The sequence below is a fragment of the Panthera leo genome, chromosome A1 (assembly GCF_018350215.1).
Source record: "Panthera leo isolate Ple1 chromosome A1, P.leo_Ple1_pat1.1, whole genome shotgun sequence".
NCBI classification, from domain to species: domain Eukaryota; kingdom Metazoa; phylum Chordata; class Mammalia; order Carnivora; family Felidae; genus Panthera; species Panthera leo.
Window position 1 is genome coordinate 71,774,971 of NC_056679.1, and position 19,865 is coordinate 71,794,835.

At 37.6% G+C, this 19,865-nt stretch overlaps 1 protein-coding gene across 4 annotated transcripts in view; it reads right to left on the minus strand.

The window, feature by feature from the left end:
• The window catches only part of NALCN (sodium leak channel, non-selective), a 289,974-nt gene that overhangs the window by 159,552 nt on the left and 110,557 nt on the right, over nt 1-19,865 (minus strand). For all 4 annotated transcript variants that reach the window (XM_042929986.1, XM_042930009.1, XM_042930002.1 and 1 more), the window contains 2 exons: nt 11,008-11,139; nt 3,954-4,121 (listed from right to left, as the gene is read on the minus strand). In XM_042929986.1, coding sequence (XP_042785920.1) covers nt 3,954-4,121; nt 11,008-11,139 — 300 coding nt within the window. The remainder of the gene's footprint in view (nt 1-3,953; nt 4,122-11,007; nt 11,140-19,865) is intronic.

Sequence of the window (19,865 nt, forward strand, 5' to 3'; positions counted from 1 at the left end):
TAATTTTAATTCCTCCTTGCAATACTGAAAAAAGAAAATTCATGTGAAAAATCATGTTGTTCCGAGTAAACATTATGCTATATACATGGTTAAGCTACCAGTTTTCTGCTTGAATTTATATATATTCCCAAATCCGAACATATTACACTCAGGTCATCTTTCCAAGTAATAAGCAAATAGCTTTATCATAAGAACTATTAAAATATTCACATTCATATTAATATCCTGAATAATTATATGGAAGGATTTCACATTCTTATCAGATTTGTTATTCTCAGATATAAATGATTCAGTATCTAATTGTTAATAGCTAAAATGAGCAAGTTTACAGGAACAATTTAACTGGCTTATAGCTCAACTTTCAATACAGTGTGTTCTCTCCACTTGTATTAAAATCATATTTAAAAGATTGTCTAGGGGCGCCTGGGTGGCTCAGTTGGTTAAGTGTCTGATTTCAGCTCAGGTCATGATACCGCAGCTCGTGAGTTCGAGCCCCACGTCCGGCTCTGTGCTGACAGCTTGGAGCCTGGAGCCTGCTTTGGATTCTGTGTCTCCCTTCTCTCTCTGCCCCTCCCCTGCTCATGCTCTCTCTCTAAAATGAATAAACTTAAAAAAAAAAAGAAGATTGCCTAAGTAATTTTGAGCCTTATCCCAAATTCTAATAAAACATCCTATGCACATCTGTGCAATTTTGATAAATTAAAATTTCATTAGTTGGAAGAAGCAGAACTTAACATGATTCCTACATGGCCGATTTGATCAGCATTTTCAAAGGGGAAAGCCTGCATCCTTGGAAAGGCAAAGTCCTTATCAGTGACTCTAGTTACGCCTTTTCATCTATTTGGGGATAAATATGCTTTTCACTCTGTTTACCCAATAAACCGTTTTGATTTGGTGCTTCCACAGACAGGAAATAAAGTAAACCATACTCTCAAAGATAAGCACTGCAGAACATTTTGTGGTTATTTCCAAAGCATATTTTCCTGGTCACATTTCTAAGTCTATCTCTTCAAGATCACTCTGCTAATTACAAGTGAGATACTTCAGAAATTGTATGGCCAAGAATATGGACTATGAAATTAAATTTCTTAGTAATGCGTTTCCATCACTTGTTAGTTATGTGGTCTTGAGCAAGTTATCAAGTGTCTTAGCACTTCAGCTTGCATGCATGCTCTCTGTCTCCCAGGATTGTGGTGCCTAACCAATAGCATGATGCTCTCGGCCCAGTGCCCAGCACATAGTAAATGCACAATAAATCCCAACTGACGTCATCATAATTATCCGGTACATCAGAGCTGTAGCATTTTGCAACACTTTATTTCTTCCTACAGGACAATGGTCCTCTATGCTCATTCCAGTCCAACCATGCTGGCCTTTGTGCTATTCTTCAAACACAGCAAGCATGTTTCCACCTCAGGACAGTTGCCCTGTGGTTCTCTTGGCTTGCCCTTTCATTTCACTCAGTCTCTGCTCAAAAGCAACTTCTTCAGAGAGGGCTGCCATGAGCAACCTATCTAAAATAGCACCCCACCCTCAATCTCCATCCTTTTCACCCTTGTTTCTCCTTTACTGCATTTCTAGAACTTTATTCCACATTCTTTTGTATCCTTGTTTGTGAACTATTTGCCCTCTAGAATGTAAGCTTACTGAGCTAGGGCTCTTCCCTGCATATTTACCTCTGTCCTCTGTTTCTGGAACAGTGCCTGGCACATAGTAGGTGCTCAGTAAATATCATTTGAATAAATAGATGAAGAAAACCAATGATTGCTCTCAGAGATAACTGATGTTATAAAGGGAGTCATTTTGTACTAAACCGTTGACTTCACTTAAATACGAAAATGTGAAATTCACCGCCAACACGATGAGGAAAGGCCATGTCAGATGAGAAATGTGAGGACCCACAAGGGAGATCAAAGTGGACCCACGAAGAGCCAATCTGCTCAAGTCAGTTCTTATATGTGAATGTGCAAAAATCTTTGTGACACTTAAGCTTCTCCACAAAACAATCCAGGCAGTGTTTAATTATTTCATTAGGGAAATATAAACATGGTCAAACAGAGAGAGATACAAATGAAAATCACTTAACCATTAACATAAATTAAACTGTTATCGATTATAATCCAGAATCAAAGATAACATTAAAGTTGCAGACTCGGGGCACCTGGGTGGCTCAGTTGGTTAAGCGTTCTGTCTCTTGATTTCAGCTCAGATCATGAAATCACAGTTTGTGAGTTCAAGGCCCACATCGGGCTCTGTGCTGACAGTGTGGAGCCTGCTTAAGATTCTCTCTTTCTCCCTCTCTCTGTCCCTCCCCTACTCTCTCTCTCTCTCTCTCTCAAAAAATAAACTAAAAAAAAGTTGCAAACTCACTGAGTTTCATACTATGTGACTATGTCTATATATATATAAAACTATTAGAACCTTGCATGCTAATTTTAGGTATTTTGGGAAAAATTGACTAATATAAAAAACTAGACATAATGACTGTCAATAATCTGTAATAATTTGGTTTATTTCTTTCCTGTCATTTTTCCATTTATAGGTATTTTACATATAAATATATAGCTATAGATATACATACATATAACATATATATGTTATGTAATTTTATACTGTTTTGTGTTTAAATAAAATATAATCATATTATTTTAATCATGTCTCTGAGTAATTACAAATTCATCATTGTCATTATTTTTGTGGTCAAATTCGCATATGACTTGCTAAGCTATTCCTCAAATGTTTACCATTTTAAAAGTTCTCATTTTTTTAATCTTGTAAACAATTCTCAAATAAATATCTTTAGATTCAAAGATTACTCTATTTCTAACTTCTCACTAAAAAATTATCTGTGAGAAAGTATAGAAATTTTAAAGCCATAAATATATTTTGTATATGTATCCTTGCTGAAATAAGGACCAATATATTTTTTTTAATTTTTAAAATGTTTTTATTTATTTTTGAGACAGAGAGAGACAGAACATGAATGGGGGAGGGTCAGAGAGAGAGGGAGACACAGAATCTGAAACAGGCTTCAGGCTCTGAGCTGTCAGCACAGAGCCCAACACAGGGCTTGAACTCACAGAGTGAGAGATCATGACCTGAGCCAAAGTCAGAAGCTCAACTGACTGAGCCACCCAGGTGCCCCGGGACCAATATTTTTCTTAACTTGGTTAACTTAATAGGTCTATAAAAGATATTTTGTTGTTTTGATTATCAAGCATATTTCCTATAATTATCAAACATATATATTAAATACTCATGTTGATTTTGTGAATCTAGACAGCAGTGCCCAAGAGCATACAATGGCATAATTGGGAAGTATATTTTGTACCAAGAGTTTTAAACATGTATATATCTCTTGCCCTACTCATCTCACTTATTATAACCAAGCCTAAGGATATAACCCAACAAATGACAAAGGGCTTATGTCCAAAGATGTTGATGTACTGAAAGCTTGAACCATATATCCTTTGTGATTTCAGTATGTTTGGCAATGATTACTAGAGGCCTACCTTTTAACCCATGTGTTTGCAGGATATTTGTTATCATTTCTGTGAATTATATTTTCATGTCCTTTCCCCAGGTATCAGAAGTATAGACTTTCAGGTTGCAGTCTGGCAGCTGAAGTTAAAACTGCTCTGAAAATAACAGCTTTGGAATCTCTAACAAATAAAGTCAGTGAAGTTGGAATGCATCTTTTTTCAGCTTAGGAGAAAATTTCATCTAAAACATCTCCACTGTGAATTTTCAGAAGTTTTAAAAACAATGCTATAATTTATGAATGCACTATTTTTGGCACTGAAGATGTCGCTGGGCCTATCTGAAGTTTGTGTTTATTATATAATAATTGTATATAACTATTTAATATAATTATGTATAGTTATTATTACATAACTGGTATTTCCTCTGGAAAGAAACAAATTCTACTGACAAATAGACGTTATTCATATTACCTGAAAGTATGTGAACTGAGAATGATAAAGATCTGGATATACATGAAGAGTAGTTCCAATTACTAGCAGTAGCTCAAATTTGTGGAGAGATGAGCTAATATATCCAGTAAATCCCAGACACCATATTTTCAGAAGTGCTTCCAAATCAAAAAGTACTGTAAAAGCCACCTGGAGGAACAGAGAGACAGGGAAATTGGAACGTAAAACTGTAATTTATTTCAAAATGCCTCATACATTTGTTAGTGTGTAAATCTCAGCTGCTGCTATATAAAATGAAAAGCCCACAACAATCTAGAATGACATGTTATAAAGAAAATGGTTTAGAAAAACACCAGCTAGAACACAGAAGACCAAAAACATCTAAAGCAATCAGTAAAACGTGTTAAAATGTTAAATGTTTCTAAGTGGTATTATTTCTTTATTATTCACTATCTGATATTATTTAAAAGTCATCGTCATTTATTAAATTCTGTATACACAGAAAGTGTGCATTTTTCCAAACTTTATATTTTCTAAAGATAGTTTCTATAATGCATATGGCATATTGTAAAATGACTTGCATCTTACTAAGCATCATCAAACTAAAATAAAAAAGTGTAGATCTAATTTATGTTTTGGGCCACATAAACAAGCAAAGAAATATGGATTCTATATCAAGCATTATGTGTATGTATATGCACACATAAATTAATATATTAATATGATTTATGCCTAGAATATTAAGAAAATTAACAATGCATATTACTATATTAATAAATTAGTATAACCATTTAATCTATCACATTAATTCTATGAATTTGCTATTACTAATACCAATATTATAAAAAGTACTCATAAACACAGCATGTTATTTTTCATTTACTTGTCCAATGGGTAAAAATACTCATTTTATAAAAAAGTTTGCAACTGGAATGAAAGTGTGTAATATAAAATTAACTTATAATTAAAGAGCACAAGAGTGGGTGTTGGAATTAGTCAAACATATCCCTCTGAGAAGATACCAGATGATTTACTGGAAAATAGGAGTAGTGGAGAGCTCCCCTCTCTTATTCTTGGCCAACACAGAGCATCAGAAGGGATTTTTTTCTTACTCATATTACATAATAAAGGCCATATGTGAAAAACCTACAGCTAACATCATACCCAAAGTTGAGAAGTGGGAAGTCTCCCCCTAAGATCAGGAACAAAACAAGGATGTCCGCTTTCACCACTTTTATTCAACATAGTACTGGAAGTCCAAGCCACAGCAATAAGGCAAGAAAAAGAAATAAAAGGCATCCAAATTGGTAAGGAAGAAGTATAAGAACTAGAACAAACAACCTTAAAATTTTTATGGAACCCAAAAAATCCTGAATAGCCAAAGCAATCTTGAAAAAGAAGAAAATAGGAGGCATCACAGTCCCAGATTATAAGATAGACTACAAAGAGGTAGTAATCAAGACAGCATCATACTGGCACAAAAATAAACACATAGATCAACAGAACAGAATAGAGAGCCCAGAAATAAACCCATGATTACATGGTCAACTAATCTATGACAAAAGGGACAAGACTATGCAGTGGGAAAAATACAGTCTCTTTTCAACAGTTTCAATTGTGTCAGAAAGTTGGATAGCTTCCATGTTGGATACATAAATATCTACGATTGTTATATCTTCTTGTTGGATTATTCCCTTTATGATTCTATAGTGTCCTTCTTTGTCTCTTGTTATAGTCTTTGTTTTAAAGTCTATTTTGTCTGATATAAGTACTGCTACCCTAGCTTTCTTTCCACTTCTATTTTCATGATAAATGCTTTTCCATCCCTTTACTTTCCATGTCCATATGTCTTTAAGTCTGAAATGAGTCTCTTATAGGCAACATACAGATGGGTCTTGCTTTTTTATCCATTCTGTCACCCTGTGTCTTTTGATTGGAACATTTAGGCTATTTACATTCAAAGTAATTATTGATAGGTATGTACTTACTGCCATTTTGTGACTTGTCTTATGGTTGTTTTTGTAGTTATTCTCTGTTCCTTTCTTCTCTTGCTATCTTCTCTGTTTGCTGGCTTTCTTTAGTGACATATGTGGACTCCCTTCTCTTTATTTTTTACATAGTTATTACTGGTTTTTGGTTATCATTATGTTTGTATCTAAAATCTTATGCACATAGCAGTCTATATTAAGTTGATGGTTGCTTAAGTTTGAACCCATTCTTTACTCTGCTCCCTTACACATTTTTATGTGTATGGTGTTATACTTTACATCCTTTTATTTTATGAATCCCTTGACCAATTTGTATAGATATACTTAATTTTACTGCTTTTGTTCTCCCTAATTTTTTTAAAAAATTTTTTAACATTTATTTATTTTTGAGAGACAGAGAGAGGCAGATCATGAGCAGGGGAAGGGGGAGAGAGAGAGAGAGAGAGAGAGAGAGAGAGGGAGAGAGAGAGAGAATCTGAAGCAGGCTCCAGGCTATGAGCTGTTTTGTTAACACAGAGCCTGAGGTGGGTCTTGAACTCACGAACTGCAAGAGCATGACCTGAGCTAAAGTCGGACCTCAATGACTGAGCCACCCACCCAGGCGCCCCTGTTCTCCCTACTTTTATTACTCCTACTTAGGGTCTTATTTTTCACTCAAAGAATCCTTTTTAACATATCTTGTAGAGCTGGTTTAGTGATCATTAATTCCTTTAATTTTTGTTTGTTTAGGAAACTCTATCTTTCCTTCTACTCGGAATGATAGGTTTATTGGATATAGTATTCTTGGCTACAGGTTTTTTCTTTTAGCACTTTAAATCTATTAGGACACTCCCTTCTGGCTGAAAAGTTTCTGCTGAAAAATCATCTGATATCCTTATGTGGTTACCCTTGTATGTAATGGTTTTCTTTCACTGATTTTATACTGATTTTATAGAGTTCTTTATTTGTCACTACTTTTTTGCCATTTTAATTATTATGTGTCTTAATGTGGACCTCCTTGGTTGATTTTGTTTAGGGCTCTTTACCTCCTGGATCTGTATTTCTGTTTCCTCCTCCAAATTTTCAGCTATTTTTTCTTTCAAGTAAATTTTCTGCCCCCCTTTCTCTCTCTTCTTCTGGGATCCTTATAATGTAAATGTTATTATGTTTGATGGTGTCATTGAGTTCCCTAAGTCTATTTTAATTTATTATTATTTTTTCTCTCTCCTGTTCAGCTTGATTGCTTTACACTCCTGTCTTTCAGGTCGCTGATCCATTCTTCTGCTTCCTCTAGTCTACTTATTCCATTTAGTGTATTTTTAACTTTATTTATTGCGTTTGTTATCTCTGATTGGTTCTTTTTATGTTTTCTTTCTCTTTGTTAGGGACCTCTTCACTGAAGTCTTCCATGCTTTTCTCAATTCTAGTGAGTATCTTTATGACTATAAATTCTTTATTAGGCATATTACTTACCTCCATTTCATTTAACTCTCTTGCTGTAATTTTGTCCTGTTCTTTCATTTGGAACATATTCCTCTGAATCCTCATTTTGCCTAACTCTCTGGGTCTGCTTCTATGTGTTAGGAAAGTCAGCTACATCTCTCTTGGAAGTAGTGGCCTCATGAAGAGTTCCTGTAGTGCCCTGCCGTACAATGTCCCCTGCTCACCAGAACTTGGTGCTTCAAGGGTATCTTCTCTTATGTTGTGTGTGCCCTAGTGTTATGGCTGAGTCTTTTTTGCCTTCAGTCTAGTCATCTCCAATTGCTCTTTTTGCCTGTTTTGGGCAGGGTTGGGTCCCTGTGTTGTTAGTGGGCTGGGCTGGGGCCACCTTGGACTTGAGTTGAGTCAGACCAGGTTTTGCCAGAGATGCAGTAGCACCAAACTGTAGGGTGCTTCCCCTGTCTTGTCCCCCGTAAAGTTTTCATTGATGGGTAGGACCAGCAGTCAGAGAAGATGTCTGCCCCTAACCCAGTGCTGGTGCCACAGTCAGACTGGTGTGTGTAGTTATCTTCCCCTCTCCCCAGGGTAGGAGTCACCTTGGGGTGGTGCTGGCCCCTGTTGGGGCTGTTTACATACTGCCAGGCTGTGGCACTGCTTTGGTTGGGCTCCAGTCAAGAGTGTATTGAAGGGGGCAGGTCTACAAAAGAAGCATGGGTGGGGCACACTGTTAACAAATTAGGTAGAGAGTGTTGTCTTACAGGTATACAAATGCCTAAGCTAGGGGGTGGGGGAAGGAATTGGTGTCTGCCAGCTCTTTTGTTCTTGAAGTCTCCTAAAGACCCCTGCCCCTCTAGCACATGGTCTGAGATTAGTAAACAAATGTCCCTTCCATAAATCCCAGATGTTTTTCAAACTGCTGCTTCTATGCTGTATCTCCCTGGGGCTGTTTGTTGTGTTGTCCTTTTAAGGGTGGGGAGTCATTTTCCTATTGCCTTCCAGGCCCTCCCAGAGTGGAGCCTATTGACTTTTAAAGTTTCAATCCTTACATCCTACTGATTGTAAGAATTACTGAAATTAGGCCCTTCTGGTTCCCAAAGTCAAATTACAAAGATTCCTCTTCCTATGCAGGCTCCCTGTACCTGGGATGCCTGGTGTGAGGGTCTGTTACTCTTTGCTTTCCATGCCCAGGCATCCCTCCCTCCCATGGACAGTTCTCAAGGTCATTTAGCTCTTGACCATGTCTCTACCCTTCCTACCCTCTTCAATATGGCCTCTTCTCTACATTTAGTTGTGGGGACTCTGTTCTGCCAGTCCTCAGGTTGTTTTCTGGATTATTTACACTAATGTGTGTGTTATCTAGTTGTATCTGTGGGATCAGGTGAGCCTAGGGTCTTCCTACTATGCCATCTTACCCAGAAATCTTCAGTGTTTACTTAATTCAACATTTTCCTTACTGATTTATTGAAGGGTGGTACTTCCTTGATAAGGAATCATCAGGAAAAATGGTTAAGCACTTTGCTACTTCTAAAACAAGACTGCACTAACTATCCTTATGCAATACCAGTATTTTATTGGGCTTTTATGTCTATGAATAGATTCTCAAAGCTGGCATTGCTGGGGCAAAGGACAGGTTTGCATATTTGATATTTTAGAAAATATTAAGGGATTACTTTTAAAATGCTATAGTAAGTCTTCTGCCTTCCAGCAAGGTAGGAAAGGGTTTCTTGTCTTAAATCTGAAGAATCACCAGATGTAATCAAACTTAATCAAACCTTTGCTTATCTGTTCATATATGTATTTATCATTTGGATTTTTCTTTTTAAAACAATTTTCCTGTTCATAACCTTGCCAATTTTCTATGGTGGTGTTTTGTCTTTCTTATCAGTTTTTGGAGTTGCTGATATTAAGGACATTAATCTTTGTATCTTTAATTTACTTTTCTTTTTTTTTTTGCAATCTCCACAGTATCCACTTCCTCTTTCTTTCCTCCATGACCTTCCCATTTTATAGTCTTGTTATAAGGCTGGACATAGACCTTGCTTCCTACTTCAGACAGAAGTCACTTTGTTGGGATTCCTTCAATGTTTGATCCTTGTGTTACAAATTCACCTGCAAATATTATTGTTGGTCCATGTTTCCCTGTGTTTTTAATGACAATCCAATCTTTGTGTGCTGGATATGCAGCAAAATTGTACCAATTTTTCAGGTGTCAGGCTGGATATCATTTCTTCATGCGCCTCTGTCATTGGTACTCCACAGCATAAAACAGTTACTGCTTACTGTCTATATTTCTTGCTAAACTGTAAGCTCCATATTCCACACAGCAATTAGGCAGCATCAAACCACAGTGAAAGTTTAATACAAATGATATTTTGTTACAGGCAACAAACCTCCATGAAGAGGGAAATTCATAAGTGACTCCTTAAATGTTTCTCAATACCCAAACAGATATTACCATTCAATAAGTATATGCCATCAATTCTTTTTCTGAAAAGTTTACGTGTGGGGGGGATTGAATTTGTATTAACAAAATCCATTTTTAAATGTTCTGGGAGAATTCTGGATATCTTAGAGAACTCAACTATACGGCAAATTGATTTTTTACATGGAAAATTCTTTTATAATAAAAATAATCGAATTACTATTTTTCTGCTTCTTAACTTTACTTTTTCATATACTGGATTTCTTGAAGTGTAGTTCAGGTGTATATAAATACCTCACTTAAAAAGACACATGGATTCTAAAGAGTTATACGTCAATCAATTTTTCCATAAATAGGTAATCATTCAACTCTGAGATGTATTTTAGAAATAATTTGTCATAATAAAAAAGTAGTCTGTGGACATCATTAAAATGTATTAAAATATTAACAAAGTTACTCAGTCAATAAGAAGTACTATTCCAGGGGCAGCTGAGTGGCTCAGTCGGTTAAGTGGCCGACTTCAGCTCAGGTCATGATCTTGCACTTCGGTGAGTTCGAGCCCCGCATCGGGCTTTTCGCTAACAGCTCAGAGCCTGGAGCCTGCTTTGAATTCTGTGTCTTCCTCTCTCTCTGTCCCTCTCCTGCCTGCGCTCTGTCTCTCTCTCACAAATAAATAAATATTAAAAAAAAGAAAAGAAGTACTATTCCAAAACTCTAGTGTAGTATGTAGTGTGCTAGAAAATGCTTATTTAATCACTAAACCTACCTGCTCCTGGCTTGACATCATTAGTGCAGGTGGGGACTCCTCAGTTTCTACAAAAGTTATCTGTGTTACCAGAATTTCCCTCCTGCCCTCTCCTAGGTATTGTTGAGCTGACTTGCTTATTTACAGTCTTCTGAATCTGTGCTTGCTTACGCTTAGTAGGGAACAGACTAACACAACTTGAGAAAGGGAGTGACAATGAGAGGTGGATATGAAAACAGCAAGTTCCAGAGAGTAAGACGCAGGGCAAAGGGGTTACCTCGGCAATGTGAAACTGTAGGCAAGATTACTCGGTCTGAGGGCAACACAAAATGAGCCAGGCAGCATGGTGACCAAAGAAACACTTACGAAGAACACAGTGAATCAGCTTTGGCCAAAGTCAAGTAATTCACAAATGGCTTTTCCTTTTCGGATTTATAAAAAGTGCTATCTGAGGTTCACCTTTACCTTGAAAAGTCATCTGTGTCCAAGTGAGCCACTTACCTCTGCGAGATAGAACTCGTCGTACTGCCTCCTGAAGCTTTCCCCTTTGTGGTAGTTGCTGGCAGCAACTATCACATCCACCGTCACCATGCTCAGAATGAACATGTGGAAAACTGATGACCGCATCATTTGCTGAGGAGGCAAAACAGATAAACTCTTAACAAGGAAAGCAACCGCTCTAGGAAGTCGCCGCAGTTTTATAGATTAGAAAATCGAGGCTCAGTGAAGTTAAATAACTTTCCCACTGTCACACAGCATTGCAGGTGGTGCCGTGATGTGGACCCAAGTCTACTGCCTACACTGAGATGAAATAATTAGGCATTCAAAGCTAATGACTGTTATGATAATGACTGCCATGAATTGAACGCTTACTATGTTCCAGGCCATACTAGAAGCGTGTTATTTACTTTATCTCTTTTAATCTCCACCATAGCCCTACACAGCAGGATATATTACTCGCTTTTCCCAGTGATTTCAGACAGAAAAAGTCATTTGTCCAAGATCACACAGCAAGTACACAGTAGAAGTGGGCTCCCTATCCAACCAAGTCTATGTAAAGTCCATTCTGGGACCCACTGCCCCCAGTGGGGTAGATGATATATGAAAGGAGAGAGTACAGGCCAAAGGCCTTGGGCAGCAAAAAAGTAGAGAGAAGCTGGCCTGTGGAAAGGACCTGAGTGCAAAACAACAACCACTAAATCCCATCCCTTGGTGCCAAATGCCAGAGATGAGCACCACCATGTGTTAAGGCCTTGTTGCTTCCTGGCATGTTAGGGACACAGATCCTTACATTCGACCCAACTTGAAAAGTCTTCAATCTTTGCAACTAAAAGAACCTAACCAGAGCAGAGCCTGGAGATGGGAAAGGAGAAACAGGACTCAGGACTGCCTCCTCTGAGTACTGTGAGTCCAGCTGCTATCTTATGCATCCATATATGTGACCGTACACGGCCTTTGTCACCCTATGCTTGTCTATAAGGACATGGGCTCCCAGCCAAACTGCACACAGTGGAACTTCCACCACTTACAAGTTCTGTTGCCATTGGCAAGTTAGCTAAGCCTCTCTGTGCCTCAGTTTTCTTATTAGTCAAGTGGAGATAACAGTGGCCAGTCCAAAGGTTGTTACCGTTTGAAAGGAGTCAATGTCGATAAAGTGCTTAGAGCAAGTGCTAGCATATTATGAGTGTTCCATAAAGACTTGCAATAAAAATAAATGCAGTTCTGTGAATCAGGCATTTTTCTGTCCAGGAATGGGAAATTAATTGTCCAAAGTCAAAGAATTAACTATGTTGTGTATTTGACTGAGTCCAGGACCAAGAAAGATAAATAAGAGTGATAAGATCTATTAATTTGAGAGATGTCAGAGCCAAGGGAAATGCAGATATTTCGTAAGGTTTTGTGTCCCCATGACTTTGGAGGCATTCTTACATCCATGTGACTTTGACTTTATCTTATAGGTAATACAAAATCAAATTCCAGAACTGACAACCAACATATGTAAGTGCACATCAATTTGCTTGCAGGAACTCCTGACCTTCATAACACAGATAAGCAAATCACTTGGCAAGTTTCTATTCTCACCAGTATTTTTATTGTTATTTTGTTTTTCTTGAATTGTGAGACTTAAATTCCATAACTATTATTCCTTTTCTATATTCTTTTCAACATAATGTTCTATTAAAAACATTTCAACGGATTTCTACTTTATCTGCATGACAGAAAAGCCACAACTCTCTCTTTCTATTTTCCTTAGCTATGGATTTGTGACTTAAGTAAACTGTTATTACTGAAAGATCCAAACAAAGCTTTTAGCCATGGCTGTCAAAAAACTTTTAAATTGGTTTTGTAACTGTCACAGCTTCACTTTGGTGCTGTCATTATAATTAGGCTGTTTTTTGTCTGAGTGTCTACGTGTCCCTGTTGGTACAGAGTCATTAAAATAATCACTTACAATGGATTTTGATACACTATAATCACCATTGCTTAGCTGACTTTCTCCAAAGTAATGACTTTCAAATATTAAATAAGAATTAAGGTGATCTGTATGTGCGGTAGCTAAATCTGAGTATTAGAACCAGCGGCTCTAGCTTTGAAGTGAGGGCTGGTGACACGGTCCACTTCAGCTCAATTCAATCCAACCAGCGTTTGAAACTGGCTGTCACTTTCCTTAATGCAGAGGCCCGGAAACATCACATTTAGACTCAATGCTTATATCTATAGGACACTCCAAATTTATACTCTTCATTTTTTTTCTTTTTTTAAAAAATATTTATTTTGGAGAGGAAGAGCACAAGTGGGGAAGAGGCAGAGAGAGAGGGGACAGAGGATCTGAAGCAGGCTCTGCACCGACAGCAGAGAGCCCGACACAGGGCTTGAACCCACAGACTGCAAGATCATGACCTGAGTCAAAGTCGGACACTTAACTACTGAGCCACCCAGGCACCCCAATTTTTTATTTTCTTATAAAAATCAACATAAAGGGAAATGTTAAAGTTGAGTCAGAATCACAACATATTATGTAACTTGAGATTTTTCAGAATTATTTAATATGGATGTGGATATATATACATATATAAACACACATACATGTGTGTATATGTTTCTATACATGTGTGTATATATTTTTATATATAATAAAAGACTCTTTGGATCCTGCATACACATTCAATTTTTTAAGGTTCTCTTCAATTGCAATGTCACCTTGGTTTATATTTTAAAAAATCATACAGGTTTTCCATATATTCTTAGCTTGGCTTTGATCCAAGAAATACAATTTCTGTGTGCAACAATTGGAATTACCAAAATACAAGTAAGAGACTATAGCAAAACCATCCCCAAGGCAGCAGTATCTGGCAGTAACACTCAGGAGTCTTACTACCCAGACTGGGTCCCTGAACCAGAGGCTTCCTGGGAGCATATTAGAAATGCAGGTTCTCAGGCCCCATCGCAGACCTGCTGAATCAGAATCTGCATTTTTAACAAGGTCACCAATGATTAATGTGTGTATCGAAGTGTGAGAGGTTCTGTTGTAGAGGATCTCCTTGAGCAGCAGTTTAAACTGGGTGACCTATAATTTTTTTTTTTTTTTTTTTTTTTTTACAAATTTACAATTTCATGACTCTAAAAAGTCTATAATCACTGATTAGAATAGAACACATACTGGCTGGAACATTATGGTAATATGTTAGGATACAACATCACATCCCCTCTCTCCAACCCCAAGATCAAAAACCAACTAAACCAGGTTCATGAAGACAAAAGTATGTGTTGACTTTTCAACCATTTGTGGGGAGTATTATGAAGACACCATCACAGACTCATAAAGTCTAGGAATGCAAGTGGTGTCTAGAGTCTGGAAAAGACAAGAAAGTGCTTTCTTCTTTGTATCTCCAGAAGTAATGCAGCCTTCCTGACACCTTCATTCTAGCCAGCTGAAATGTACTTTGGAGTTCTGACCTAGAGAACTGTAAATAATGTGTTGGTTTAAGTCAATAAATTTGTGGTTATTTGTTACAGCAGAATAGGAATCTAATGCAAATATTGTTCATGACTTTGACATACACCAGTTCAAATTGTCTCCTATGGAATCTGATTGTAAAGAACACCAGTGCTACAAAACTCTACTGCACCAAGGAGTTGTACCCAAGGAGATATGCCAGTAGGGGTCTCTGTAAAATTCATTACTACAGATTTAAACTCATCATGGCAATCAAAGTTTACGTTTTGTTTGTAACGCGTTTCAGAAACACGGAATGAGACAATGGGTCTGCAGCAATGATACTGAGTCACGCCTCAAGTGGGAGGACAAGAAAGGTCACTTTATATTATTAGTTCTGAGTCCTACCGTGAAAGGAATGTTCTCAAGAGACTGAAGTCTACCTCGAATATGAATAGGGATCCGCACTCAACCAACAAGATGTATCAACAAGGGCTACCATTTGGGTGCTTGGTTAGTGGCAAGTTTTGGTGCAAGCATATTGCACACCTCAATGCACTGCATGTAAAAATTTCATTTAATCCACAACCCTGTGCAGTAGGTGTTTCATTATCCCCTTTCACATACGGAGAAAAGATAAGGGAAAGATAAGTAGGCTTCCACATTCCTAGAGGTAGAAGGTAGTCTCAGATGTTTTGAGCCCAAAGTAGGTGTTCTCTTGCCTTCTAACAGGCAGTCACAATGCCTCTGACGCGGCTCTACATACTCCAGAAGAAAGAACAGCAGCTCCCCTGCTAAGTGTTTGTGATTAAATAGAGGGAACAAGTTTGCGAACCTTATATTTGAAAGCTGAAGATGATCTGTTCCTTACAGAAGGGTGTAAGATCGCCAGTGTGGGAAAAAATGTCGGTTTTGCAGACAGGCTGAGCTGAGTTTGCATCTCAGCTCTGTGCATGAGTAAACCTCTCTGTGACTCAGTTTTCTTACATGAGAAATAGATGTCAGAGCACCTACATCTCCAGGTTATAACATGACTATAAGAGAGACTATTTAGTATAGAGTCTAGCCTGAAGCAGGCATCTTGCACTCAGGATTCTTGTTATTTGTAACTGTATTTGAAAACACTGGAAGGATCTAAAGGTAGAGATACAATTAATCGCTTGTGGTGAAAGTGAGAAGGTACAACATGAGAAATCAAGTGGGGGAGAGAACTAATCTTGAGAGGAAACATGGATGTGTATAGACTTTCGAAAAGGTCTTATGCTATCCCAGTTTTTGGCGTGACTACTTCATAGGAGCTATTTCTATTAATTTGTTCAGGAATTTTGTTTATAAAATAGTGCCATAAAGATTCTGAAGACTGTGCAGGCAAACATCCAACAAATCAAACTGTGGCCTTTGAGGCCGCAATAAGGATAAATTAGGATAATGAATAGTACAGCTCAGAAATCAAATCTTTCTTTAAATTGCTGCTTGAGAGAATAAAATATACTACTTGGTAAACACATTTCAGGCACTGAACATTGCATCAGCCATGTACTAAAAACTGTGTTTTAATTAGATTTCAAAGTAAACATATTTGGAGAACAATGCAATTACCAGATGAAATTCTCAGAAACCATCCTGCATATGCAGCCATGAGCATACGAACAAGAACATAATGTAAAAGACCAAGTGCATAATAAATCTCTCCTTGCGTGTGGTACGTTTTTTGCTTCCTGTATTTAGAAGACATCTGGATATATGTTACTTCTATCATCAGTATACAAAATAATGCTGTCTGATATAAAGAATTTGTATTAAAAAAGCAAATATATTTATATCAAGACTGAAAACAGACTCAGCAGATGTCCTTAGAAACTCTGCCTTTCCCATCTGCCTGCCCCTGGCATGTCCCTGGAGAGCCAGATGATAGAAGGAAATCCACCAGTGACTTCTCTCAAAGGTACTAAACATCTGTGATACCTGTGAATACAGGTCAAGTCCTGACTGGGCTGCTTTCTTTCCTGGACAGTAAGCTGGGTAAGAGAAGCTCAAACACGGAAGCCAAATTGTAGAAAGAAGGAAGAGTTTAGTTTTTGTCTCTTGGCCAGCATGAGTATAGCTTTCCCTCTACTCTGTAAGAGTAAGGTTAGATGTTAAATCACAAGTTGCCACACAAATATCTATTACTGTTACTACCATTTTTCAAATGCCAACTCCAGGCTGTATAACCCAAACCAGATTTTGACGAGAAGAAATACATGCCCAGTAGAAAAGGAATGCCACTAAGAGGAACTATAATGCTAAGCCAGTGACTGAAATTTCTTTTAGCCTGTGTGGCAGAGCCTGAAGTTGAACCTACCTCCTGCATCCACAACCTTGGTAGCGCCCTCCCACTCTGACTCTGGACTTAGCCATGTGACTTGGTTTGTTAGTAGGACAACAGCAAAGGTGACATGAACAGAGACTTAGAAAATAGCTGTGGGTTGAGACTTACTCTCACAGCTCCTCACGCTCTCCAGGCAGGCCTGTTGCATGGTGGTCATGGGCCCTGTCTTCCCCTTTGCCCCAAAAGTCTGCTGTGCCCCAGAAGCAGAGATGCTAGCTCATGAGTTAGCTGGGGGTGCTGGCTGACTGCAGACACAAGATGAGCCCGGCTTTGACCAGCCGAGAGCTCAGACTAGCAGCTGAGCCACAAATTTGTGAGCAAAAATTAGTGTCTGTTTTATACGCCGTTAAGTTTTAGGGGTGGCTTGTTGTTTAGCAAAAGCCAACTAATACACCCATCAAGCCTGTTGCCTCGGGCACAGAGCTAGTGACATTACTTAGTCTATTAGCATCGAAGTGGGGCCAATACGAGTGGTTCTCATTGCTGGAATAGAAATGTGTCATTTTGAAAAGGGCAATCAAGAAAGCGTGTGGCTTCTTCAAATTCTCTCTCTCTTCCCCCCTATAGTGACCTTGGAAACTAGGTGCTTCAGATCGGATTACCAAAAATTTTACCATATATATATGTATTTATATACCACATAGACATATATTCTATATATATGACACTATATATATATATAAAATAGAAAATATTTTTATAATATATATATTTATATATATTTATAATATATATATATTTATAATATATAATATATATATATTATAAAAATATATATATATAAAAATATATATATATATATTATATATATATCAATGTCATGTTGTTAATTTGAAATTGGACATAGTGGGAACAGGTAACACCATGGAAACTAGTGAATGCTACCAATCTGGACTCTCCCACTTAAAGATGGTTGTTAAACATTTTAAACATTTGCAAGCACACCACTGCCCCCTCGCCAAGCTGCCCGAGCCCTCTGGCACCTCCTCATTGCTCTAGGCTGGAAGGGATATATATTGTGTCATTTTGATACTTAGAGACCCAGCATGACCCATAATGCCAAGGGCACTCCATATACCCTCTCACTCTTGATCCTATTAAGATGTATCAATGCAAGGTAAGTAAAACAAATTAGAACACTTAAGTTCAAGTAATATAATCTTGTTTCAAGTAATACAATTGTCTATTTGCATATTCCAAGGAGCTGCACCATTCTCTCCTGGGCACAACAGGACCCGGGGTGATGACCGGCTGGGGAGGTACTGCACATATTCCAGCAATAAGCCTCCATCAGTGATGGTCACCTGGGCCATTCCTTCCTCACAGTCCTCTGATTCTGACTCACAGCCAATTGTAAGTGCAATGCCAGAGTGCAGAAACTAACATTTTCTAATTTCTCACGAGTGCTACACAGGCCATATAGTTACCACACAGTCTCACCAGATGTGACAAAAGGTGCTTAGCCATCAGTAGGGTTGTGAATTTCTCTTTGTCTTCATGAGTACTCTAGTGAGAAGTTAGGAAGGTCCACAACAGGGCCGCTAGATAGGAGACACTTAAACTATGACGATTTTAAGTTCTTTGGGCACTTTCATTGACATTCCCATAGCTAATTAAAATGTTTATATGTAGAATCACTTGAAATTTACTTGTATATATTTACTTTACTCACAAATGGTGAGTAAATGAACATAAAACTTTTGTTTTAAATTCAAAATGGAAAACACAAGGGGCTCCTGGGTGGCTCAGTTGGTTAAGCGTCTGACTTTGGCTCAGGTCATGATCTCTCGGTCCGTGAGTTCGAACCCTGCGTCAGGCTCTGTGCTGACAGCTCAGAGCCTGGAGCCTGTTTCAGATTCTGTGTCTCCCTCTCTCTCTGACCCTCCCCCGTTCAAGCTCTGTCTCTCTCTCTCTCTCAAAAATAAAAATAAACGTTAAAAAATGGAAACCACAAATTCAACAATGAATTTAAATAGTGGTCATGTTAAATAAACTGCAGATTTAACACAGTGAAGGGCTTAGGTTGGTACATGTGATGAATGCAGAATTAAACAAATATTTTTGAGCTATATAGTATGTTGAAGTGGGAGATTCATTTTGAGATATTTAAGTCATTTAGGGAAGAGAGAAAAACAAATTTGAGGGATTGAACACTAAAGAATTATACCAACTGTGAAATGACAAGTTTTTTTTTACTCTGTCCAAACCTGTCGTCAGCTGTAGGGTAAAGAAGGATCACAGGGCTCCTTCAAACCCTTCAACTGCACTAATTGTGCTGAACACTGAGAAAATGCATAGCAATTTAAAATCACAACTGAAGACCTTATGGACAGGACTGGACGGTTGCATATTTAACTCCAGAAATCAAGACTCAGAAGAAGAACAACGTATCCTTCATTTCTTCTAAAGGTGACAATGTAACATATATTTGATGGAAAATTGTCTCTAAAGACTGTATTATGAATGCCTGGCATAAGTTAGTAAAGGTCTCCCGATTAATATAAATGTAAATACCGAAGAATCATGGGACTTATTCAAACTGGAAGATGAAAATATACAACAATATAGGAATTTAGTTTGGAATAATCTGAAACACAAATAATTTTAAAGATGTTTTGAATATTTCTTTCTTCCAGTGAGGCTCAAAAATCAAAGAGGTAAAACCATTTGATCAACAGAAGGTAAATAAATAAAAATAGTATTAATGATTTTATCTTATTTTTTATTATGTCTGGTCTCTATTCTGGATATGATTATTATTTGAAGTACATCTATAGTCTATTTATGTATGTAAATATTAGGATATCTACTTAAATATATATAAAATATTTAGAATTGAAAATCTGCACAATTGCCTCCCCTCTTTAGTTAATTTGGCTATAACTGATTTCAAGACTATAATCAGACTCTCAATTAAATTCTTTAAATGTTTTATTTATTTTGAGAGAGAGAAGGAGAGGGAGCAAGCAGCAGAGGGGCAGAGAGAGTGGGAGGGGGAATCATAGGCAGGTCACACACTGTCAATGCAGAGCCTGATGCAGGGCTTGGTCC